This window comes from Nyctereutes procyonoides, unplaced genomic scaffold (assembly GCF_905146905.1).
Source record: "Nyctereutes procyonoides isolate TBG_1078 unplaced genomic scaffold, NYPRO_anot_genome, whole genome shotgun sequence".
NCBI classification, from domain to species: Eukaryota; Metazoa; Chordata; class Mammalia; order Carnivora; family Canidae; genus Nyctereutes; species Nyctereutes procyonoides.
In genome coordinates, this window is record NW_026575049.1 from 11,793,890 (window position 1) to 11,821,234 (window position 27,345).

General features: G+C 41.3%; 1 protein-coding gene across 1 annotated transcript in view; it reads left to right on the plus strand.

Moving 5' to 3' along the window:
• Nucleotides 1-627: 627 nt before the first annotated feature.
• Nucleotides 628-27,345, plus strand: part of MYRFL (myelin regulatory factor like) — a 101,948-nt gene continuing 75,230 nt past the window's right edge. The window contains exons 1-4 of the mRNA XM_055328441.1: nucleotides 628-760; nucleotides 6,354-6,444; nucleotides 26,564-26,631; nucleotides 26,714-27,296. Coding sequence (XP_055184416.1) covers nucleotides 628-760; nucleotides 6,354-6,444; nucleotides 26,564-26,631; nucleotides 26,714-27,296 — 875 coding nt within the window. The remainder of the gene's footprint in view (nucleotides 761-6,353; nucleotides 6,445-26,563; nucleotides 26,632-26,713; nucleotides 27,297-27,345) is intronic.

Here is a 27,345-nt window from a genome sequence, read left to right on the forward strand (position 1 = left end):
CCTGGGGGGCTCAGTGGTTAAGCATCTGCCTTTGGCTCAGAGTGTGATCCCGGGGTCCTGGGATCCAGTCCCGCATCAGGCTCCCTGCTCGGAGTCTGCTTCTCCCTCTGCCTGTGTCTCTGCCTCTCTCTGTGTCTCTTGTGAATAAATAAAATCTTTAAAAACCAAAAAAGGAAATGTCATCTTTACTCATCTAACTCTGAATTGACTGTGGCTCTAAACACCAACATCGGATTTGAAATCTAGCTTTATTTTCAACAAAATATCCTTAGCAAACAAGAGAAGGAGAGTGTTTGGTTTCCCCTCCCCTCCCCTTCTTCTTCACGTCCTCCTCCTTTTTGGGAACATTTACAAACATTCCTGCTAGATTATCTCATGAGCACTGGTGTATCAGAGGGAAACTACCTTTAGGTTTAAATCCAAAAGGCAACCATTGGGGGATTCTCACTGTTGTTTTTTTAGAATCTTTTAAAAACCTAGAGTTATTGTAACAGGCACATTTTATCATCTTGGCTGTTGTGTGAATACTCCGGGCAGGGATGCTGTGTGACAAATGTGGGAGCTGATAAAGCAGGGGACAGGGGGCATTTGGGTTGAGGGAAGTGATATGGGAACAAAGCCCATCAGATGGTAACAAGACAGGACTGGGAGGTGGTGGCTGGGCAGGTGGGTGGAAGAAGCAAGAGTCATGACAGGAAGGTCCGCTGTATGTACGCTGCTCATACACAGAGCGTTGTCGGGGAGCAGTGTTTGCCCACAGGTATGTGGATGTCTATCAGCAGGTCCTGTGGATTCAACTTAGACTTGTCTGTGGTTCTCCCCCGTGGGTTGATCCTCTAACTATGAGCTTTTTTCTTGTCTGCCCAAGGCCAAGGGCAGCAGGACCGGTTACCATGTGGCAGCTGTCGCCGTGCCTAGAAGGGGCGGCGCAGAGAACTGGGGTGAAGAAGGGCTTTCTTTCCAAAAGTGATAAAGGGGACGTTCCCTGGCCCTCCTAGGGGGGAATGGTTCTCCTGTCCTGAGCAGCCACAAAAGACAAATGTTGAAAAGGGTGGATTCAAAGCTTGAAACCCAGCCTTGCTGACAGGGTGGGATGCTCAACAACGCCATCTCTGCAGGTTTGGATGTAATCAATAAATGTTTATGACATTTATAGCAGAGCGATTATTCTTCAAAAGCATGGGATTTATTTTAACAGTCATTTAAGAGTCTCCCTGTGCGTGTAAAGCCTCCTGAATACAATCTTACCCGACACTGTGGATTTATCTTGTTGAGCAATTTCCTTCGAGTCTGGAAGGCCCAGGTGTGAGTCTGGAGTCTTAGAAAAGCCGGCGACTGCAGAGATGGTCTCTCCTTGTTCATGAAGGTGTTTGGAGATATGCCACATGGGGAGGGCCTAGGAGCTGGGGACCGTCCCCTGTTTCCCCCTGGGGCTGCTGGTGGGAGCGGCGTGGGTGATGCGAAGTGAGTCTTACATGGGTCAGGTCTTAGCATCTGTGGGCCACCTCCAGGTTTTGCCTCGGGCAGTGTGTGCACGCGGGCTCGTGCTCAGGCACACGCTGCATCAAGCAGACGGGATGCCAGCAGGGGCTTCCAGTGGGAAATTAGATCCTTCCCTCCATCCCTCCATCTGCCTCTCTTAGCGATGAGCGTGACCAAGGCCAGAGAAGTGGGAGAGGCAGGCCAGTCCTGTCCGCGCTGAGCCTGCGAGGGGCGGTGACGTGGAAGGAGAGAGGGGCAAGGCCAGCAGTCGGGCGGCCCCCTTGCTGTCCCTGCGTCCCACCTGCTAGCTGTGAGACCCTGGGCACCTAGTTAGCCTGTGTCACCACTTAGCCTTCTGTGTGAACTGGAGATCTTAGTGTCTACGCCGCGGGCCGCCATGAGGATTGAGGAGTCAGGGTAAGGGCCTCTCCTTGTGCTCGGCTCCATGGAAGGATCTGGAGTGCCTCTGACTGTTCCCTGGACAACCGTGATAGCATCCGGATTCATTTTCCTTTTGTCCTTATCCCTTGATAGCCCTTTCCCACCAAGCAGCTTCATTTTTTTTGTTTGTTTATTGTTTTTTCTTCTTTCTTTCTTTATTTCTTTCTTTCTTTCTTTCTTTCTTTCTTTCTTTCTTTCTTTCTTTTTCTTTCTTTCTTTTTCTTTCTTTCTTTCTTTCTTTCTTTCTTTCTTTCTTTCTTTCTTTCTTTCTTTCTTTCTTTCTTTCTTTCTTTCTTTCTTTCCTTCCTTCCTTCCTTCCTTCCTTCCTTCCTTCCTTCCTTCCTTTCTTTTTTCTTTCTTCTTCTTTCTTCTTCTTTTTTGGTTCCACACATGGTGAAGTCATATGGTATTTGTCTCTCTGTCTGACTTCTTTCACTTAGCATGGTACCCTCTAGGTCTGTCCGTGTTGTCACCAATGGCACAGTCGCATCCTTTTCACGGCCTTGTAATCTTCCACCGTAGATAGAGGCCGAGTCTTCTTTATCGCTTCATCTACTGGTGGACACATAGGTTGCTCCCGTATCTCGGATATTGTAAAGAACGCTACAGTAAACACAGGGATGCATCTATCTTTTTAAATTAATGTTTTTATATTCCTTGAGTAAATAACCTGAAGTGGGTTTGCTGGATCATACGGTATTTCCGTTTTTAACTTTTTGAGAAACCTCTATCCTGTTTGTCAAAGTGTCTGTGTGGAGCAAAGCTTTTATTTTATTTTATTACATTTTAAAGATTTATTTATCTTATTTATTTGTTTATTTTTTAAAGATTTTATTTATTTACTCATGAGAGACAGAGAGAGAGAGGCAGAGACATAGGCAGAGGGAGAAGCAGGCTCCCTTCGGGGAGCCCAATGCAGGACTTGATCACAGGACCCAAGGATTATGCCCTGAGCTGAAGGCAGACATTCACCCCTGAGCCACCCAGGTGTCCCCAACTTTTTAATTTAAATTCAATTTGCCAACCTATAGTATAACACCCAGTGCTCATCCCATCAGGTGCCCTCCTCAGTGTCTGTCCCCCCAAAACTTTTAAAAATGTGCAGCGTATCACATCACTTTCCCAAGGCTTCCCATCGCTCTGACCGCCCCTCCCTACCCCCTCCCTCATGCACCTGTGCTTTAGCTGCCCTGACATTGTTCCTCAAACAGCCTCTGTTCTCTTGCTCTTACTGTTCCCTGCCCTTTGTCTTTGCACGGCTGGCTCCTTTCTGAGAAAGCCCTCCAACCAAAAGGTGTTCTTTCCCCCTGCAGCCTAGCATACCACTCTGTTTCATTTTTATGTGAAAAAATCCTGTTTGTTTACTGTTTCTCCTGTGTCACATCTGCCCCTCCCCAATCCCCACCGGTGCCTCCTTTCCCTCCCCTAGCATTCAGGTCCCCTGAGAGAATTTATCTTTTTCCCCCCTATTGTGTCCCCAGGACAATGTACAATGCTTGGCATGTGCTTGGTTTGTACTTAATAAGTATTGGTTGAATCAGTGAAAAAAAATGAATGTGTCTTATCCTGCTCGTCTCCATTCTATCCTTTCGTCAAAGTCTCACTCAACTCTAAGCTTGGCCATGAGGTCATTTCTGACCATCACAACATTTAAGAATATCTTCCATCCATCTCCCTCTTAACTTATGTCTCTGAAAAGAGTTGGTGATCTCTCTGCTCTTTCCCTCCTCTTCTCTTTCTTCCTCCCTCTCTTCCATCTGCCTCTGGCATCCATCAATTTTCCCCATTTGGGAAGTGCTCAAGATTTTTAAAATTTTATTTTAATGAGGGAGATAGCAAGCCAAAAGCTAATCATAAAATGGCCCTCCTGTAATTTGTGCTGTGATCCGAATGTGAAGGTATCTTGCCCCTGGGAAAATACAAGGTGCTGGATTACATGAGGGATATTGGTGTGGGGGTGGAGAGTTGAGGTGCTGTACATTTAGATTGTACCTGGGGGGAAAAATCCCCACAATGTTAATAATTGGTGAATATGAGTGAAGGGCACCAGTGAGTTCCTTTAAATTCCCGCAGCTTCTCTTTACATTTGAAATTATTTGAAAATAAAATGTCAAAAATTCTTTCCTTCTCAAAAAATGTAGAAAGTGAAATTTATCAATCTTTTGCTTTATAGTTTTTGGCTTCTGTGCCGTGGCTTGGAAAAACCAAGGTCATAAGAATATTAACTCACATATTCTTTCTTTTTTAAAACATTTTATTTCTATTTTTTCTTTATTTATTCATGAGAGACACACAGAGAGAGAGAGAGAGAGAGAGGCAGAGACACAGGCAAAGGGAGAAGCAGGCTTCCTGCAGGGAGCCCAATGTGGGACTCGATCTGAGCACCCTGTGATCACAACCTGAGCCAAAGGCAGAATCTCAAACGCTGAGCCACCCAGGTGCCCCTCACATTTTCTTTCTATGGTTTTATTTATTTATGTTAAAATCTTTGGTCTATCTGGAATTTTGGGGTGGAAGGAAAATAATCCAGATTTTTTTCCTCATACATCTAATCAATTTTCCCCAAAATATTTATTGCATAGTCAATCTTTTCTCACTGGTGTCAAAGAATTTGTTTATCACATACTGAAAGTCCTTATACGTTACATGCATATGTGCTATCTCTTGATACATCCCAGATAATCCCACATCCTTTGATGTGTCCTTGTGCGTATCTCTCAGTATTCATTTACCTCCTCCATCATAATTTTCTGATGAGTTTTGGCTATTTATATTTTCAGAAGAATTTCGGGGGCACCTGGGAGGCTCAGTCCAGTTAAGCATCTGCCTTTGGCTCAGGTGAAGATCCCAGGACCTCACATTGGGCTCCCTGCTCAGCAGGGAGTCTGGTTCTCCCTCTCTCCCTGCTCTTGCGCTCTCTCTCATACTCTCTTGCTTTCAAATAAATAAATAAAATGTAAAAAGCAGCTCAGAACACTTTGATTTGGGGATTATTTAATTTCAGGTAATACACAAACCCATTCAAAAGGGTTTATTGGGCATACACAAGAGTTTCACTCTTGTGAAGCTTGAACAACCAGGCCTCAGTAAGGATAAGAAAATCTAGAAGGACGTGGGTTAATGTGATGGAAATATTTAAACTATAACTCTAGTTTGCCTTAATCATTACATGGCTTGATCTCAACCACCAGCTCTAAAGTCTAGTTCAAATTCTTAGGAGAAATAATTGACTTGGTTCCCGGCCAACCAATGGATTGGGGCTTTCTGATTTGGGTGCCTGTAGAAGTTGTGTCACAAATACAGCTGCTGGAGAATATCTTCACAAGTGGAAAGTTCTCAGAAAATGAATATATGGGTTTGGCAGATGTTCTCAATAATGTCTAGTAAAAGTTTTATAATACTGGGTCTTTAAGATCAGTGACTTTCCATTTATTCAGATCTCTTCCTATAACCCCTCATAGAATTTTTTTTAGCTTATTCAAAAACATTGTCCCTAATTATCTGTTTAGGTATTTTACACTTTTTATCATTTTGAATGGAATCTTCTTCACTATATTTATTGTAACTGTTGATTGGTTATTTTTTATATATGAGAAAGTATTTTTTATATTTAGTTTTAATCAGCTACTCTGTTGAATGTTCTGATCATTTCTAATTGTTGCCAATTGTTTCTTCTGAGTTTGCTAGGTATAGAGTCATGTTATCTAGAAACAAATATTGTTTTGTCTTCTTTATTATATATTGCTATGTTTTATATTCTTTTTAAATGCTTTTTTTATTCTTTTAAAATTCTAACATTTTTACTATGATCAGAAAGAAACCAGTAAGTTTCTTTTCATTTTTTTAAACCAAGAGAAAAGGACAAAAATATTTTGTTACATTTTGGGTAGTCTAACAAAAATGTGAAACAAGATACTTCTTGATGAGCTTAACTGGAAATAATCTATCCAGCCAACAAACCAACCAGCCAACTATCCATCCTTCCTTCCGTTCAACTATGCATCCATCCATCCATCCATCCATCCATCTATCCATCCATCCCACAAATGTTTATTGCTGCATTTTTTATATGGTAGATTCTTGTGGTTACTATAAGAAAGACATGGTCCCTACTCTTAAAGACTTCAGATGGAGAAACCAACATAAAGACAAGCAATTATAGTGATAAGGCAGAGCACGGTATATTAATAGAAGCACATAAAAAGGGCACCTTAAGCAGCTTTAGACAGTCTGGGAAAGTTGCTGGAGGTGAGTAACATTTAAAGAGATTTATAAGGAAATATTTGAATGGAAGAAAGATCACACTCTCAATAAATGTATTACATAATTTAGTTACTTTAAAATTCTTGAGTGCAGGCATGTCAGTGTTTTTAGCTGTTAGCCATTCTGAAATCTTCATGAATCTCAAGATTTTTAATTTGCCTTTGCAGCTCAGGGGGCCGATGACACTCTGGAGAACCCGGCACTGGATACAAGTCTGCTGGAGGAATTCCTGGGCAATGATTTCGATCTGGGGGCCTTGTAAGTAAAGAAAGCACTGCTCTCCATTTGATGATTTAAAAGTTATGAAATAGGGCACCTGGCGGGGTTCAGTCAGTTAAGTGGCTGCCTTCTGCTCAGGTCATGATCTCCAGGTCCTGGGATCAAGCCCCACATCAAACTCCCTGTTCAGTGGGGAATCTGCTTTTCCCTCTGCCTCTCCTTCCCCCCTCCTCCCCCTGCTCCTATACTCCCTAGCTCTCTCCTTCTCAAATAAATAAATAAAATCCTTAAAAAATAATATAAAAAAACCAAACCAAAAGTAATGAAATAATTAGGGACTCCTGGGTGGCTCAGAGGTTGAGCATCTGCCTTTGGCTCAGGGTGTGATCCCAGAGTTCTGGGATCAAGGCCCACATTGGGCTCCCTGCATGGAGCCTGCTTCTCCCTCTGCCTGTATCTCTGCCTCTCTCTCTCTCTCTCTCTGGGTCTCTCATGAATAAATAAATAAAATCTTAAAAAAAAAGTAATGAAATAATTAAATGAGCTGGGAATTGTTCCCTCTTCTGTTTTCCAAAAGGCCATGGTTAGAGTTGGTATTACTTCTTCTATAAATATTTGGCAGTTTTCATGAGTGAAGTCAGCTGGGCCTAGCATTTCTTTTTTTATAGGAAAGTCCTTCAAGGACATTTGGATTATTTCCAGTTTTTGACAATTATGAAGAGCTCCTATAAATATTAATACACACGTTTTGATGTGATCAAGAGCCATATTTTTTAAGGGTAATATTTATTTATTCAAATTCTAATTTAAACTCTAGTTGGTTAATATATAGTGTAATATTGGATTTAGGAGCAGAATTTAGTGATTCATCACTTACCTACAACACCCAGTGCTCATTGTAACAAGTGCCCTCTTTAATACCCATCAGCCATGTAGCCTATCTCCCACCCACCTCCCTCCATCGACCCTCAGGTGTTCTCTATCATAAAGAATCTCTTATGGTTTGCTTCTCTCTTTTTTTCCCCCCTTCCCGTATGTTCATCTATTTTGTTTATTAAATTCCACATGAGTGAAATCATATGGTATTTGTCTTTCTCTGACTTATTTTACTTAGCATGATACACTGTAGCTCCATCTATGTTGTTGCAAATGGCAAGATTTCATTCTTTTTGATGGTTGAGTAATATTCCATTATATATATATATTCCATTATATATATATATATATATTTATATATATATATAAAACATCTTTATCCACTCATCTGTTGATGGACATTTGGGCTCTTTCCATAGTTTGGCTATTGTTGATAGTGCTGCTGTAAACATTGGGGTGCAGGTAACCCTTCAAATGTGCATCTTTGTATCCTTTGGGTAAATACCTAGTAGTGCAATTCCTGGGTTATAGTTCTATTTTTAACTTTTTGAGGAAACTGTATCCTCTTTCAAGAATGGCTACACCAGTTGCATTCCTACCCACAGTGCAAGAGGGCTCCCCTTTCTCCACATCCTCACCAATATCTTGTATCCTGACTTGTTAATTTCAACCATTCTGACAGGTATGAGATGGTATTTCATTGTGGTTTTGATTTATATTTCCCTGATGATGAGCAATGTTGAGCATCTTTTTATTTGTCTGTTGGCCATCTGGATGTCTTTTTTGGAAAAATGTCTTCTATTCATGTCTTCAGCCTCTTTCTTCCTTCCTTCTTTTCTTTCTTTTTTTTTCAAGATTTACTTACTTATTTTTGTTTTCTTTTAGAGGGAGGGAGAGCACATGCGTGAGTGGGGGGAGGGGCAGAGGGAGAGAATCTTTAAGCTTGACTCTGAGCTCGATCCTATGACCCATGAGATCATGACCTAAACAAAACCAAGAGCCAGATTCTCAACCAACTGAGCCACCCACGTGCCCCTCTTCTGTCCATTTCTTAACTGGATTATTTGTTTTTTTGGATGCTGAGTTTGAGAAATCTTTTTTTTTTTTTAAAGATTTTATTCATTTATTCATGAGAGAGAGAGAGAGAGAGAGAGGCAGAGACACAGGCAGAGGGAGAAGCAGGCTCCATGCAGGGAGCCTGATGTGGGACTGGATCCCGGGTCTCCAGGATCAGGCCCTGGGCTGAAGGTGGCACTAAACCACTGAGCCACCCGGGCTGCCCGAGAAATTCATTACAGATTTTGGATACTAACCTTTTATCAGATATGTCATTTGTAAGTATCCTCTCCCATTCCGTAGGCTGCCTTTTAGTTTCGTTGATTGTGTCCTTCATTGTGCAGAACCTACTTTTTGTCTTGGTGAAGTCCCAGTGGTTCATTTTTGCTTTTGTTTCCCTTGTCCCCCATGACATGTCTAGTTAATAAGTTGCTACTGCTAAGGTCACAGAGGTTGCTGCCTATGTTCTCCTCTAGGAGTTTGATGGTTTCCTGTCTCACATTTAAGTCTTTCATCCATTTTGAATTTATTTTTGTGTGTGGTGTAAGAAAGTGGCCTGGTTTCATTCCTCTGCACTTGGCTGTCCAGTTTTCCCAACACCATTTATTGAAGAGACTGTCTTTTTCCATTGGATATTCTTTCCTGCTTTGTCGAAGATGAGTTGACCATATAGTTATGAGTCCATTTCTGGGTTCTGTATTCTGTTCCATGGATCTATGTGTCTATTTTTGTGCCAGTACCATGCTTGTCTTGGTGATCACAGTTTTGTAATACAGCTTGAAGTCCAGAACTGTTGCTTCCAGCTTTTGCTTTGCTTTTTCAGGATTGCTTTTTCAGACCCTGCTGTTTAGGGTCTTTTGCAGTTCCATATAAATTTTAGGATTGTTTATTCTAGCTCTGTGAAAAATGCTGGTGGTGTTTTGATAAATATTGAATTAAACGTGTAGATTGCATCGGGTAGTATAGACATTTTAACAATGTTTGTTTTTCCAATCCATGACATAGATATAGATTGAGGTTAATTTATTTGTGTATGGATGTCCAATTATTCCAAATTTATTTGTTGAATAACCTTTCTCCATTGAATTATTTTTACACCATAGTAAAAAAAATCAATTGACCATATTTGTGTAGATCTGTATCTAGACTCTATACAGTTCCATTGAGTTATGTGCCTATCATTTTGCCAATACTACACTATCTAGATTATTGTGCTTTTATTATGTCTTGAAATCATATAGTGTAAGTGCTCCAGATTTGTCTTTTTCTTGTGTGTGTGTTTTTTTAAAGATTTTATTTATTTATTCATAGAGACACACACACACAGAGAGAGGCAGAGACACAGGCAGAGGGAGAAGCAGGCTCCATGCAGGGAGCCCGACGTGGGACTCGATCCCAGGACTCCAGGATCACGCCCTGGGCTGCAGGCGGCGCTAAACTGCTGTGCCACCAGGGCTGCCCTGGATTTGTCTTTTTCAAAATTGTTTTGGCTATTCTAGTTCCTTTGGTTTTCCATATCAATATTAGAATTAGCTTGTTGACACATGTACAGTACTGCTGGGATTTTTATTACAATTGTATTAAGTCCAAAGATCCATATGCAGAGAATTGATATCTTAACAAAATTGAATCTTCCAATCCATCAACATGGTATATCTCTCCATTTATTTAGGTCTTCTTTAATTCTTTCATCAGTGTTTTATAGATTTCAGCATGTAAATCCTGCATATATTTTGTTAGATTTATATCTAAATATTTCATGTTTTTCTTTGAACTATTGTAAATAATAATTATTTCCCTCAAATTTTAGGTTCCAGTTATTCATTGCCAACATATAAAAATAGTATTGATATTTATATATTGAACTTGGGTCCTACAATCTTCATGAAGTCATTTATTAGTCCTAACAACTTTTAAATAGATTTTTGAGGATTTTCTGTTTACAATGATGTCATCTGTGAATTGGGAAGTTGTATGTCCCAAAATGTATGCCTTTATTTATTTATTTTTAGGATGTTATTTATTTATGTATTTGAGAAAGAGAGAGAAAGAAGAAAGCAAGAAAGCAAGTGAGCTCATGTGTGTGAGCACAGGGAGGAACAGAGGGGGAGGGAGAGGGAAAAGCAGATTCCATACTGAGTGCAGAGTCTGATGCAGGGCTTGACCCCATGACCCCAAGACCATGACCTGAGCAGAAACCAAGAAAGGGTTGCTCAGCTGACTGAGTAACCCAAGTGCCCCAACTCTATGCCTTTAGATACTTTTTCTTGCCTTATTGAACTGGGTAAGACTTTGGGTATAATGTTGAATAGAGTAGTTGCAGTACATGTCTTTGCCCTGTCCCTGATCTAAGAGGCCATTATTCAGTTTGTTAATCATTAAGTATAATTCAATGCTTTTTATTAACTTAGGGAGATTATCTTCTGCTCTAGTTTCCTCTGCTTAATTTTTTTTAAAAAAATTTACTTATTTATTTGAGAGAGAGAGAAAGTGGGGCGGGGGGCAATGCATAGGGAGAAGGAGAGAGAAACTCAAACAGACTCTGTGTTGAGTGTGGAGCCCAACAGGAGGCTTAATCTCACAAGGCTGAGATCAGACCTGAGATCAAGCCAAGAGTTGGGTGCTTTAGCTAACTGTGCCACTCAGGTGCCCCTTCCTCTGCTTAATTTTTGAATTCTGAACTAACCTTATATTCCTGGGATAAATTTCAATTTGTTGTGATATATTTATACATATTGTTAGATTCAATTTACTAACATTATATTGAGGGTTTTGCACCTATAATCATGAGAATATTGACCTGAAGTTTTCTTTTCTTATATTGTATTTTTCTGGCTTTGATGTCAGAGTAATTATAGCTTCCTAAAATTATATGTCAACTGTTCCTTCCTTTAAAATTCTCTGGATAAGATTGTGTGGAGTTGGATTTATTTCTCCTTTAAATGTTTGGTAGAATTAACCAATGAAACCGTCTTTGCTTGTAATTTGCTATGTTAGAAGATCTTAACTACAGATTAGATTTATCCAATAGATTCAGGACTATTCATTTTATCTCTTTCTGCTTACATGAGTTTTGGTAGCTTGTCCTCCCTCCCTGCTAGCCCCAAGGAATAAATCCATTTCAAATTTATGGACACAGTTCAAAGTATTTCTCCTTAATAACCCTTTACAGACTCTGAGGAGTCTGTAATAATATTTCCTCTTCCGTTCATCATATTGGTAATATGCTGCTTTTCTCTTTTTTTCTTGTTCAGCCTGGTTAGTCACTTATAAATTTTATTAACAGCTTTTGGTTTCATTGGTTTTTCTCTGTTGTGCTTATTTTCAGCTACACTAATGTTTTACTCTTCATTTCCTTCTTTTGCTTGCCTTGGGTTTAGTTTGCTCTTCTTTTTCTAATTTCTTATGGTAGAAACTTAGTTCTTGATTTGAAATCATTCTTTGTTTTCTAGTTTAAGCATTTGATGCTATAGATTTCCCTCTCTGTATGGCTTTAGCTGCCTCTGTCAGTTTTTGATATATTTTAATTTTCATTTAGCTTAAAATATTTCCTAATTTTCCTTAAGCACACTTATTTGACTCATGGGTTATTGGAATTGTGTTGCTTAGTTTCCAAGTATATGAGATATTCTCTAGATTTTTTTCTGTTATTGATTTCTAATTTATTCCTACTATGGACAGAGACCATACTATGTATGAATCTAATTCTTTTAAATTTGTTAAGGTTTGCTTTATGAACCAAGATACGATGTATCTTAGAAATTTTCCATGTGCACTTGAGAAGAATGTACATTCTGCTATTGTTCAATAAGGTCTTCTATAAATGCTAATAAGGTCAAGTTGTAGACATTGTTGTTCAGATCATCTCTATTCTTGAGGATTTTTGACTACTTTTATCTGTTACTGGGAAAGGAATGTTAAGTCTTCAAGAATGATTGTGAATTTAGAATTCTTGGTTAAGTTGTTTTTTTCCATAACACTTAAAAAATTTTGACCTAAGGCCTCACGAGACTTCATGACTGCAGAATTTAGATCCAATCAGGCAGAAATTAAAAATCAATTGAATGAGATGCAATCCAAACTAGAAGTCCTAACGACGAGGGTTAACGAGGTGGAAGAACGAGTGAGTGACATAGAAGACAAGTTAATGGCAAAGAGGGAAACTGAGGAAAAAAGAGATAAACAATTAAAGAACCATGAAGACAGATTAAGGCAAATAAATGACACTCTAAGGAAGAAAAACCTACGTTTAATTGGGGTTCCCGAGGGCGCCGAAAGGGACAGAGGGCCAGAATATGTATTTGAACAAATCCTAGCTGAAAACTTTCCCAATCTGGGAAGGGAAACAGGCATTCAGATCCAGGAAATAGAGAGATCCCCCCCTAAAATCAATAAAAACCGTTCAACACCTCGACATCTAATAGTGAAGCTTGCAAATTCCAAAGATAAAGAGAAGATCCTTAAAGCAGCAAGAGACAAGAAGTCCCTGACTTTCATGGGGAGGAATATTAGGGTAACAGCAGACCTCTCCACAGAGACCTGGCAGGCCAGAAAGGGCTGGCAGGATATATTCAGGGTCCTAAATGAGAAGAACATACAACCAAGAATACTTTATCCAGCAAGGCTCTCATTCAAAATGGAAGGAGAGATAAAGAGCTTCCAAGACAGGCAGGAACTGAAAGAATATGTGACCTCCAAACCAGCTCTGCAAGAAATTTTAAGGGGGACTCTTAAAACTCCCCTTTAAGAAGAAGTTCAAGTAACTCTGAACGTGAATGGGCTTAATGACCCCATCAAAAGGCGCAGAGTTTCAGACTGGATAAAAAAACAGGACCCATCTATTTGCTGTCTACAAGACTCATTTTAGACAGAAGGACACCTACAACCTGAAAATAAAAGGTTGGAGAACCATTTACCATTCAAATGGTTCTCAAAATATACCCTAAAAACTACAGAACACTTCTGAAAGAAATTGAGGAAGACACAAAGAGATGGAAAAATATTCCATGCTCATGGATTGGCAGAATTAATATTGTGAAAATGTCAATGTTACCCAGGGCAATTTACACGTATAATGCAATCCCTATCAAAATACCATGGACTTTCTTCAGAGACTTAGAACAAATTATTTTAAGATTTGTGTGGAATCAGAAAAGACCCCAAACAGCCAGGGGAATTTTAAAAAAAAGAAAACCATATCTGGGGGCATCACAATGCCAGATTTCAGGTTGTACTACAAAGCTGTGTTCATCAAGACAGTGTGGTACTGGCACAAAAACAGACATATAGATCAATGGAACAGAACAGAGAACCCAGAAGTGGACCCTGAACTTTATGCTCAACTAATATACGATAAAGGAGGAAAGACGATCCACTAGAAGAAAGACAGTCTCTTCAATAAATGGTGCTGGGAAAATTGGACATCCACATGCAGAAGAATGAAACTGGACCACTCTCTTGCACCATACACAAAGATAAACTCAAAATAGATGAAAGATCTAAATGTGAGACAAGATTCCATCAAAATCCCAGAGAAGAACTCAGGCAACACCCTTTTTTAACTTGGCCACAGTAACCGGAGAAGGACAAACAGTGTATGTTCTCATTCATTTGGGGAATATGAATAATAGCGAAAGGGAATATAAGGGAAGGGAGAAGAAATGTGTGAGAAATATCAGAAAGGGAGACAGAACATAGAGACTCCTAACTCTGGGAAATGAACTGGGGGTGGTGGAGGGGGAGGAGGGTGGGGGGTGGGGGTGAATGGGTGACGGGCACTGAGGGGTACACTTGACGGGATGAGCACTGGGTGTTATTCTGTATGTTGGTAAATTGAACACCAATAAAAATTAATTTATAAAAAAAAAAAATTTTGACCTACTGTCATCTGACCTCCATGGTTTCTGATGAGAAATAGACAGTTATTTGAATCATTGTTCCTTTATATATAATATGTCACTTTTCTCAAGCTGCAAGATTTTTTATCTTTGGTTTTCAGCAGCAGTTTTATTACAGTGTGACTTGGTATGGGCATAGTTTTGTTTCAATTTTTGAGAGAGAGAGAGAGCAAGTAGGGGAGGGGGTAAGGGTGGAGGGGTAGTGAGAATCTTAAGCAGGCTCCAAGCCCCGAGCTGAGCCTCAATCTCACAACCCTGAGGTCATGACCTAAGCTGAAATCAAGAGTAGGATGCTCAAATGACTGAGCCACCCAGAAACCCCTGGGCTTAGTTTTATTTGGGATTATATTATTTTTGAATTTGTAAATTCATGATCTTCAGTACATCTGGGAAGTTTTCAGCTATTCTTTCTTCACATTTATTTTCCTGTTCTGAGTCTTTCTTACCTCTTTTTAATACTCCAGTAATACAAATGCTAGATTTTTGATACTATATATAGGCTCCTGAGTGTCAGTTGATTTTTTTTTCAATCTCTTTTCTGTCTGTAGCTCAAATTAGATAATTTCTATTGATAATCTTCAAGTTCACTGACCCTCCTCTATCATCTCCATTTTGTAATTGAGCCTATTTTGGCATACCTGTAAATGCCCTTCCTCCTCTTCCCCATGAAAGAATGAAACCAGACCTGAATCTCAGTAATGAGGACACCTATTTGTGGATACCTCTGGCACCTGGCTTTTGCTGCTCTTTGCTAACAAGAACATGCTTGCCAAATGGCCACAGGATGAAGGGAAGCTCAACATTTTGCAAGCTGGTTAAATACAAACACACACAAAGCTAGTGGGTTGCCAAATGTGTGAGCCTACACTCTGAGCTAGCTTTCCTGCTCCCAGCACTGTATGGGCTGAACCCAGACACTAATTGCCCCTGTGCCTTCCCTCACATTCCCTCTCACTCCATCCGAACCACTAGTGTGAATTCCTGTGGAAAGAGTGGAAGTTGTCTAGTTTCTCTTCTATGTAACTACTCCTTAAGGGAAGGTACAGCTGATTGTACCAGGGTTCTGTGTACTTATCTGGGTCACTTTTATAAGCTGCAGAAAGAACTTTAGCTATTTGGTGGAGAGAAGTGAACAAATGTCTTATTCAAAGAACTGTCTTCTTCTCTGGAAAGTCTGAAATTTGTCATATGATCTTAGTCTCCATGTTAATAATGGTCCTTCCTATGGGATCAGAATTATCTCCCTATGGGCTACCACTATTGGTTTGCCCAACTGGATTCATTCTCTACCTTGAGGGGTGGTTGGGTACAAGAGAGGTAGGGGGGGAATTACTATTGCTGAGCATTTTCCAAGTATTAGGCAATGTTCTTTGTACCTTTTACATGTTCATTTATTTAATTACATATTTAATTTTACACATTTCATTCTCTGAACAAATTTGCCAAATAAACACAATATTATCTATATTTTATAAATATAGAGGGGCAAAGAGAGTAAGTAATTCTCCACAGGTCAATAAGTGGCAAAGCTGGGATTAAAATGTGCCTGGCTCTACAATACTGGCCCTTTTTTCTATATGCAGCCTTTAGATTAGGTCATCTTTTGGAGGAATGTGAACCTCAGGACAATACATTCAATGCATCTAAAATTATCTGACAAAAGATGTGACATAGGATAGATCTGAGCCATACTTTGCAAAGAGTGTCAGAGTTCCTGTCCATTAAAGAAAAGTCCAATAATCAGATAACTTATCACTGCTTGATAAAAACCATTCAGATGCATGCAGTTAAGTGAGGCTGCAATTAAAGTCTGAAAGAGAACACGTGGAAAGTCCCAGTCCATCCATGACCACGGGGCTGTTCAGCTGGTTCAATGATCATTACATCTGTACAACCTATTCAGATACTCCAAGGGTTGAATATTTCTAAATCCCAGGCTCTTTTTTGCAGGTCAGTTGCATTCCTCATAACAGCACTGACATGTAGGGTTTTTTTGCCTGGGCTCACAGCTAATAAAGAGCAGAGCTGGGATTCAAACCTGAGTTTACTACCAATCCTGAATGACTTCCCCTGCTACTATATTTCTTATGAATTATGCTTTTAAAAAATGTCAGCGACAACTCTTTGCCTAAATGACCTAAGAGACCGCTAGGCTGCAAAATTGATGAGAACCAGTTTGAATCACATAGGGAGATTTTCACATCTCAAACATATTTAAAAATTGAATTATTGGCCCTATAAAACAGATGCCCCTAAATGCTCTGCAAAATTGGTCCCAGGAGATGCTGTGGGGGAAAAATAAAAGTTCCATGATGAGTAAATAAGCTTATGAATCACTGGCTTAAACAAAATTAAATGAACTTTACTGCAGGACTTTTCAGAGCCTTTGTTACACTAATATGCAACTGGAGAAGGGAAATGGTATGCACTGTTTCTTAAATTTATTTGGCTATGGACTCCCTTTGGGAGGCAGGTACCCATACATGAGCATTGGGATACACCGCTCAGGACTCTCTCATCTTTCTGTCTGAATCTAATTGGCATGTTGAGTTAGGGGCAGTCCTGTCAGCCTGTGAAAATTTCTGAATATTGCCCTTAACCCTTTGTTTCCTTGTGTGGCAGAATCCAGGGCAGCTGTCTGCCCAAGAGGGGCAAGCTGAATCCTGGGATTTCCCTAGGTTAGCCAGCTAATTACTTACTAGGTACACAAGTAAGCTGTGGTGGACACTCAGGGAAATGTCTAGGTGGAGAGCTGCTTGAAGGGAGGAGGGCTAAATAATTAGGGGATAGCATAAAACCCTGGAGGTTAAAAAAAGTGGGGAAGGGTGCCCGGGTGGCTCAGTGGTTAAGCGTCTGCCTTTGGCTCAGGGCGTGATCCTGGGGTCCTGGGATCAAGTCCCACATCGGGTCCCTGCAGGGAGTCTGCTTCTCCCTCTGCCTATGTCTCTCATGAATGGATGGATAAAATCTTAAAAAAAAAAAAAAAGTCCTGGAGGTTTCAGGGAAAAAGGACAAGAAGTGTGTGTGTGTGTGTGTGTGTGTGTAGAAGGAATACTCCAGAAAAGAGACTAGTGAATCTTAAAACAGATTTTGTTTCCTTCAAAAAGGCCCAGAAGTTCACCTGCTTCTTTTCTTTACTCTAAGTGTGGGTCAGGAAGCAGCACTCACATGACCTGGGAGCTAGAAACGTAGCATCTCAGATCTTACCCCAGAAAAGCTGGATCAGAATCTACATTTTTAATAGGATCCCCATGGCATTCACATCACATTATGGTTGAGAAGCCTTGCTTTAGGTCACATAAATATGCTTTCTTCCCCGTCACCTCCTATGTTCCAAACCAAATAATTTGGTCTGGTTTGAGTAAGTGCGCTCAGTGGGGATCATAGCATCCTGGACGTTAGGCTGGCCTTGGGGTCCTTCCTGTGGGGTAAGAGGGAACTAGCTGAGGGCACTGGGGTGTTACAGTTTTGAATGGGTGACTTCACCGGGGGAGACCTTGAAGATGCATTAGGTCTGTGTGGAATCAACTGCAAATTGTATTTTATTTCATTTAAATGGTTGAGCTTATTCTGGGTTTTACTTAGGACTTGACTTATTCGGGTCAGATGGCAAAATGAACTGGGAGTCAATGACCCACTGCATGCTTCAGTTCTGCCACTAATGGAGTGGGGCTGACAAGCTCTTTATGGTGGTGTTGTGAAAGGGGTGAGATGACACACCGTAGTTCTGTGAGAAACGCCTGTTAAAGGCTGTGTGAGTCATTGACCAGTTGACTTCTGGGTTCAAAAGGATGCAGTAGGAGAAAGGCTAAACAGAATACTGGGCTGAAACATTCCTGGTGGCATCTTGGTTCTAACGATAATTGTGGAATTACCTAGTAATTAATTTGATTAGGACAATCTGTATTGGGGGACCTGGTGGCTCAGCGGTTGGGCGTCTGCCTTCAGCTCAGGGTGTGATCCCACAGTCCTGGGCTCGAGTCCTGCATCAGGCTCCCTGCATGGAGCCTGCTTCTCCCTCTGCCTATGTCTCTGCCTCTCTCTTTCTGTGTCTCTTGTGAATGAATGTGTAAAATCTTAAAAAAAAAAAAAAAAAGACAATCTGTATTCAAATCACAGTGTTTTTTTAGCTCTGTTTTTTAGCATTAGCTCTGGTGGTCGACCACTCGATTCCGGCTTGATTAGTTGTCAGATGAATCATCTTGGGTGAGTTATGTAGCCTTATCAAGCTTTAGTTCCATTGCCTGTGGAATGGAGTTAATAGTAGCCTCTTTCCCCATGGTGGTAGTTGAGATTAGATGAGATAACACATGCAAAGGATGAAGTCAGTGCTTGGACCAGAGTAGGTTCTCCTAGTAGTTTATCTATTTCTAAAGCAGCAGGGGGAGTGGTGGCAGGAGGCCCAGGGTCCTTGCAGTCTGCCAATAATGGGCTGGAGGGGTGGGGTGGCATCTTGCTTCCTCTGTCCTGCCATGAAATTATTCTCGTGGGCTATCTTACACATTGACAACATTGCTGCCAAGGCCCCTTCTCCTCCCAACTTCCAGGTGGTATGTACAAACCCTAACTAAGCTTCATCAAGTATTTATTATCTGCCTACAACATGTTCCCCACTGGGCACCATGCAGGACACACCCACACACAGTATTAAGATTTTTTTTTTAAGATTTTATTTATTCATGAGAGACACAGAGAGCGAGGCAGAGACACAGGCAGAGGGAGAAGCAGGCTCCACGCAGGGAGCCCGATGTGGAACTCGATCCCGGGTCTCCAGGATCACGCCCTGGGCCCAACCACTGAGCCCCCCAAGCACCCCCTAAGATATGTTCTTAATGCAAATGTTCACGTGGGAGGATAAATCATACACATGAAAAATTGAAGAAATTATTTTCAATAACAACTATGTTTATAGTTGGGTGTTGGAGTACAACAGCGAACAAAACAGATGAAGTCCCTGCTAACACTACCAAGGGCAGTGCGGTGGGAAGCTGTCTACCCTGGCAGGGCACCCAGGCATTTTTCTCTGAGTTGGTGGTGCATGGTGATAAAGAAAGCACACTGACTTTTTTGTAGGGTTAAGTATTGTTTTTAAATTCCCAACAGATGGTGCATTTCCTTATTGCCTGCTGCTGGGGTGAGATGCTCCCGTGCCCTTACTCTTGGTACACTACTGCTGTCATGCCCCTCTGGTGGGAAGAGAGAGGCAATGGCATATAGTATAAAGTCATGCAGTAAGATGAAGAAAAATAAGGCAGTAGGAAGAGGGGTGGGGGAAGGCTATTGTTTTAGATTGGATGGTCAGGAAAGTCATCTTCTAATATATGAATTTACATATATATAACTTTTATGGCCATATGTAGTATAAAAAGGCAGTAATTCATATTTATTAAGTACCAACTGTATACCAACCTGCAGAGTTGAGCTTCACCATGCAATAGAGCCTTAGAGAAGGCACAATTGGTGTGTGAAGAAGGCACTGGGGGAGTCATCAAGGAAAACTAGGGATTGGACCTTTTTTTTTTAAGATTTATTTATTCATGAGAGACACACACAGAGAGAGAGAGAGAGAGAGAGAAAGAGAGAGAGAGAGACATAGGCAGAGGGAGAAGCAGGCTCTTCACAGGAGCCTGATGTGGGGCTCGATCCCAGATCCCGGGGTCATGACCTGAGCCCAAGGCAGCCGCCCAACCACTGAGCCACCCAGGTGTCCCTGGATTGGACTGTTTGAATTGTGAGTAGTCCCAGCTGGGTATGCCAGGAAGCCCGTGTCTTAATACTGTATGTCCTTCATAGTGCCTAGTAGAGTCATGAACACACAGTAGGCACTCAACAACAACTTGGCCGAGCCTGAATACAATCTGAATGAAATACCAGCTGCTTTGAGCACAGCAGGCAGCTGTCATGGATATATTATATATATATAAGTCCCACCAGATGGAAAGAAAATCTGTTTTGCATTCCCATTCTCTTTTGGTTGGCATGGCATTCAACCTCAGGAGACCATATTAATCCATTTATCCTCCCAAACACAGACACAAGTTATATATCTGAGAAGAAGAGGTTTAGAAGGCAAATTATTCGTTTTTTATCAGTAGCTAAGAATCTCTTGATTATCAACTATTTCCTACAGAAGATGGAGACAGAAATGGCCACTCAAGGAATGATCCAGGGTTCTGTTACTTTCCAGGTCCACTTCGTGCAAATCTCTTTGGTATAATAGGCAGATTCAGAGCATGAAGACCAAAAACAGTCTAATATGCCTGACTGGGATTCCTGATGTGATTGTGAGTAATGAGGAGATTAGCGCCTCATCAACAGTCCCAAACAACAGTGTTTTTCTTAAAGTTAATTATTGCCTTTGTCTTAACAAGTTGCTCAGTTTCAAAGGTATCCATCACTAATTCTTCCTTCAAATTCTCTGAAAAGAACTACAACATTTCTCTCAACACTATAAAATGCATTGGGCATGGAATGCAATGGCATAAAGGAGTAGCTATGGTGACTTTTGGAAGGGAGAGTAGACTGCAAGGAAAGCACTGAAGATTTCAAAATCTTGGGGTGCCTGGATGGCTCAGTTCATGAAGTGACTGACTCTGTTTCAGCTCAGGTCATGATCTCAGTGTCCTGGGATCAAGCCCGATGTTGGGCTCTGTGCTCAACAGGGAGTCTGCTTGAGGATTCCTCTCCCTCTCCCTCTGCCCCTCCCCCTCCTCGTACACTCTCCCTCTCTCTAAAATAAATAAGTAAATCTTTAAAGAAAATGTCAAAATCTTCATTTTGAAACCATCACATGTTGCTGCCCCTCAACAAAGGGACATTGGATCCTCTGTGCGTGCATTCCTATATACGATATGCCGTGCCATATTTCTCAAGCAAATTGATCATTTATTTGTGATTTTTAGTTTTTATTAACATTACTGAATTCCAGTGGTGCCAATAATGTAAAGGTAAACAACTGCCTAGAATCTTGAATGTGCAATTGTACGATTGCAGAGTCAATCACAAAATACAATTTGTCAACCTATGAGAGTGATACATGTGCAGATGGTACTGTGTGTATCTGGCTTATGATGAAGACCAGCCATCCTCTGCCCCAGTCTTCTCCATTTCCCTCAGTTTGCGTCTCCCAGAGGCAGATACTTTCCAACTCTTTTAGATATGTCTCCCACTTTATATATATCTTTTTTTTATAAATTTATTTTTATTGGTGTTCAATTTGCCAACATATAGAATAACACCCAGCGCTCATCCCATCAAGTGCCCACCTCCCATTTTATATTTAGATGGTGTTTTATATTGCTGTTCTTACTTGAGATGGTTTGAGAACTTCATATCGTCTTCAGGGAGGATTTAACTTTCTTTTACCACATCTGAGACCCACTTCTAGCACCAGCCTCTCAGTATCATACAGTTATATTAAATTTTTGGTTGGGTCAGTATCCAGGGCTTACATTATTATTATTACTATGTACTCACATATAATTTATTATGATTACATTTTCTTGAACTTTTTGTTTTTCTTGAACCAGAGCCTTCTTTCCATGATTTTCTTTGCCTTGAATCTATCATTAAGTCTTCCCACAAATTCTCTGAAGGGGAAATTCCTCTCAGTATTGAAACACATCGGTTCCTTTTCTTGTTAAAGAGATTTCTCAGATGATCTCTGTCATTCCTGATTTTTTGGTTCTATCAGTTGAGGAGAGAGGGATGTTAATTAAAATCTCCAACTATGATCGTACAATTATTTACTTCTGTCATTCTGCTTCATGTATTTTGAAGTTCTGTTATTACATATGTAAACAATAAACCATCATGATTGCTATGCCTTCCTTTTTTTTTTTTAAAGATTTTATTTATTTATTCATGAGAGACACAGATTGAGAGAGAGGCAGAGACACAGGCAGAGGGAGAAGCAGGCTCCATGCAGGGAGCCCGACGTGGGACTGGACCCCGGGTTTCCAGGATCACGCCCTGGGCTGAAGGCGGCGCTAAACTGCTGGGCCACCAGGGCTGCCCTGCTATGTCTTCTTAGTGAAGGGACTGTTATTATTATAGAATGAGCCTCTTTATTTTTAATAATACTCATTATTTTGAAGTCTATTTTACCTGTTATTCATGAAATCACTTCTCACTTCTCACACCTTTTTTTCTCCATTAGTTTTCACCTTATCTGAGTCTTTATATTTAAAGACTTGTTTTATATTATATTATATTATATTATATTATATTATATTATATTATATTATATTATATTATAGACTGTTTCTTACAGGCAATGTACCGTTGGTCTTGGTTTTTAAAAATCCATTCTTATAATCGCTGCCTTATATTGGAGTTTTTAGTCCATTGACATTTAATGTAGTTATTGATAAGGTATTTAATTAAGCCATTATATTATTTGTCTTCTTTTTATCCCTTCTATTTCTTATTTCTGTGCAATTCCTTTTTTATTCTATTTTGTATTATTTGAATAATTTTAAAATTCCATTTTATCTGTTGACTTCCACTGTACCTCTTAGCATTATTTAACTTTTTTTTAAAAGATTTTTTTTTAAGATTTAACCTTTTTTAAGACCCTGGGATCACACCCTGAGCCAAAAGCTGTCATAAGTATTATGTCATAAGTTTGTCATAAGTATGTCATAAGTATTACCCCTTCATACATTATAAATGCTACAAGATAATGTCACAATTTTTGCCTTAAATAGTCCTATGTATTTTAAAGAAATTAAGAAAAATTTAAAGAAATTAAGAAAAAAACTTATTTGCTTTCAGATATATAATTTTTTATTCTCTACATTCCTTCCTAAAGTTTCAAGTTTCCATCTGATATCATTTTCCATTAGCCTAAATAATGTCTTTAATATTTCTTATTGTGCATGTTTATGTTTATGGTCTCCTAAATTTTTTTAAAAATCTGACAGTATCTATTTTGCTTTTATTCTTAGAAGATATCTTCATCAGATATGAAATTCTAGATTGGCAGTTTTGGTTTTTGCTAGCACTTTAAACATATTGTTGCACTGTCTTCTCACCTCTGGAGATTTTCATGAGAAGTCATTGGTCATTTTAATTACTATTACCCTACATGTAATATGTTGTTTTTCTCTGGTTGATTTTGAGATATCTCTTTATTTTTGCTGATTTGATGACCTAGGTGTGTGTGTGTGTGTGTGTGTGTGTGTGTGTGTGTTTTCTATATCTATCTTGCTTAGGATTAGCTAAGCTTCTTGAACCCATAAACTTATGTTTTTTTTATTAAATTTGGAAAGGTTTTGGTCATTATATCTTTAGTTACTTTTCTGTTACATTCTCTCCACCACAGTTCATGAATCTCTTTTTCTCTCCCTCTTTTTTATATTTATTTCTTCCTCTCTGTTCTTTAGATTGGATTATGTCTATTGATTTGTCTTCAAGTTCTTACATTAAACCACCCAATGATTTTTTCATTTTCTATTTTTATTGTCATTTCTAATTTTTTTCAATTCTAGAATTTCCATTTTGTTCTTTCTAAGTTTCTATTTCTTTGCTGAGATTTTTTTATATTTTATTTATTTATTTTTTACAAACACATTATTGTCTACTCCATTAAGCTTACTTACAACAGCTGTTTTTATAATAGCTGCTGCTAAATCAGGTTTATTTATTAATCCAGTATTTGGATAGTCTCTGGATTGGTGTCCACTAATTGTTCTTTTCCTTAAGGCAAGGCCATATTTTCCTGCTTCTTCATTCGTTGAGTAATCCTCAGTTGTATTCTGGATATTGTGAATGTCTGGGTTTTTTTTTTTTACATTCCTCTGAAAAGTATATATACTTTTGTTTTGCCAGGCAGTAACTTTCATTAAGCTCAAATTATAAACTCTGTCTCAAATTATAGTTTTGTTTCATTTGTTTGTTCATTTTGCTTTTTTGTTTTTTGTTTTTTTTGGGTTTTTTTGGTTGGACAGTGTGCAGTCAGCCCACTGTTGTTGCTGACTCCAGAGTTAGACAGACTCTTGGCCAGAAATTATACACAGAATTTTGGGTTCACCTTTCTGAATCTCTTTTTTCCAAGATTCCTCTTTCACTTTAAGCAGCTGTTTGTCCCAAATTCTATTCTCTGGCTCTTTAAGTCAGAAAGTTTGTGTGTTTCTAATGGAGTTTTAGCTGTTCTGTGGTTCTGCCTTCAACTGGCCCTAAACCTAAAAGCTGTAAATGGGTAACTAACCTTATGCTATTACCTTCATCCAGGTTTTCAATGTCCCCCCAGAATCATCTTGGTTTTGTCTGCTTTCCAGTATTTTTAGGCAGATTTTTTTTTTAATTTTACAGAGTTCGCAGTTTTTATCTATGAAAAGGTCAAATCTGGTAGGAGCTTACTACTCATATGAGAAACAGAAGGACTCTTTGTGGGGATTTTTGCATCCCTTCTTTATCTAGTTGTTCTTTGTCTTTGATATCAAGGGTTTCTGGAAATGTCTGGTCCCTCATCTTTTGTTCCTGTGTGCAAACCATTATTCTCAAAGGATGAGTTTCATTGTAGAGTAATATTAAGCAGGCACTGGCCATTTTGTGGGGGGTAACTTCAAAATATTATTTTTTCCCTTGAGGACATTCCATTTTTCTGGGGAACAGTCTTGCAATTTCTAACCATAGGAGGTCTGCTTGGATGCCTGCAAAGTCAGGTTGAAAAAGAGTCTCAGGATTCAGCATTTAGACATTTAATGAATCCTTCCATTTTTAACTCAGTTGCTTTACAATCTCCCTGGGATCTGTTTCTCCAGAGAGTAAGCCTTTCCAACTTCTATTGGGGTGATGGAGGTAGTTGGCTGTACAGATTGGGGAAGCTAATGTAAGGGTCCAGCCATTCCTTAATCAAACTTTCAACTGATGGTTTTGTTTTCAGCTCTAACTTAGTCCTGAATTCAGAGGATCTGGTAGCTTCAATACCTTGGGCTTTTCTTGTATTAAAATTGGATAATTTCTTGTTCGCTGTGTCCCTTTTGCCCTCTCCAGTCTTGTTGTTGCTTTTTCCATTCTGCTAATTCAGTTACCATCCATCCTACTTGTCGCCGCGTGTCACTAAAATGAAGTCTGTTGTGCCCTCTGTTTATGTACTCCGTGTCCTTTTGTGTTTGTGCTTCTTTCTTTAGTCCTTTACTTTCATTCTTGGTGGTGTTTTTGGAGGACGGTGGCATTTTTGGAGGAAGGTGTTCTCTTCCTTTATTCATAAAGAGCAAATAAATTATAAAGTATCAACATGAGGAGAAAACTTAACTTTTCCAGTTAAACACTAAAAACAGACTTTTCATTGTATGAGGTTAAAATCTTAATCAGCCACAAAAGACAGGATAGCTCTCGCAGGAGAATCAAGTGGAGGGTGGTGGTGCTTATGAATGACTTAGAATCACGGAGTTTCTGAGCCATACGGAACCTGTAGGTTTTATTGGAACGGAAAATTTCACACTTTTTTTTTTAATTTTTATTTATTTATGATAGTCACAGAGAGAGAGAGAGAGAGGCAGAGACATAGGCAGAGGGAGAAGCAGGCTCCATGCACCGGGAGCCCGACGTGGGATTCGATCCCGGGTCTCCAGGATCGTGCCCTGGGCCAAAAGCAGGCGCCAAACCGCTGCGCCACCCAGGGATCCCCCACACTTTTTTTTTTTAGCAGTGGTACTTATTTCTTTTCTTAAATGAAATTTCACTTGTACCTCAATACATAAAACAGAAAAAGTTATGAATCCCCCCCCCCAAGACATTTAGTTTTTCTTTTCTTTTGTAAAGCCACGCTGCTCTTTTCCAAGCGCTTTGGGATTTCCCAGGGTGCAGATGGAACACCATTGCTTTAGTGGTGACATTTTATAGGGCTTTAGCCCGAAGAGTATGCACAACCATCTCTCTGGTGTGAGTGCTTGGAGAATGTTAAGAAGCAACAACAGTGCGAATTAAACTACAATAAATAAACTATACATAAACTGTAACCGGGCACACACTCCGATTGGGGGCACTCACTATGTGATGGGTTTTATACCAGTATCTCACTTAACTCTCACAAGGCCGCTACGGGGAAGGCATGATGGTTATTCCCAGATTGTAGGGGAGGAAACGGGGGCCTGGAGGGACTGGGGCCTTGTTCGTGGATACACAGCTCGGAAGTGGGGGAGCTGGGACCCCAACCCGGTTCTGTCGGGCTCGGGGCCCATCTCCTTCACACCTGACACCAGGCCCAGGGGGAGGGCGGGCGGGCTGTCCCAGGGCTGCCTCCCTCGGTGGCAGAGGCGGCAGGACAGGCCCCCGCCCCCGCCCCCGCCCCAGCCCCAGCCCCGTCTGTCTCCCCTCCCCAGGCAGCCGCAGCTCCCGGACACGCCGCCCTACTCGGCGTCAGACTCCAGCTCTCCTCCCGACGCCAAAGGTGAGCGGCCCCTGCAGCCCCTGCGGCGTCCGCCCCGCGGGTCACGGGTCAGGAGCGGCCCGTCACCCGCCTGTGCCCCCAGGTGCGTGCTGCGCCCCCGCGACGCCCTCGGGCCGGAGGAGCCCCGCCGCGGCCCCGCCTGCGCCGCCCCCCGCGCACCTGCCGCTGAGCGGCTCCGGCCCCCTGCGCCGCGGCCTCCTCACCTGCCTCGCGGACACCTGTCGGCGCCCGGCCCCGCCCGCCCGCGGCGTGTGCGCGCACCTGGGGATCGGCCCCGCCCGCCAGCAGCAGCGCCCCCGCCAGCCGCCCCGGTACTTAGTGAGCACGACGCTCCCAGCGGCCCCAGCCCTCCGGGCCCCCCAGCCCTCGCGGTCCCCCCCCCCGCAGCCCTCGCGGTCCCCCCCCAGCAGCCCTCGCGGTCCCTCCCCCGCAGCCCTCGCGGTCCCCCCCCAGCAGCCCTCGCAGTCCCCCCCTCGCAGCCCTCGCGGTCCCCCCCCCCAGCAGCCCTCGCGGTCCCCCCCCCGCAGCCCTCCCGGGCCCCGCTACCCCCCCAGCCCTCTCCGACCCCCGCAGCCCTCCTGGCCCCCCCGCAGCCCGCAGCCCTCGCGGTGCCCCCGCCGGCCCCGCCCGCTCGGAAGCGCGAGCCCTGGCGGCCTCTCCAGCAGGTGGCGCTGGTGGCGCAGAGATCGGACGCGGCCCGGCGCCGGCCTAGGA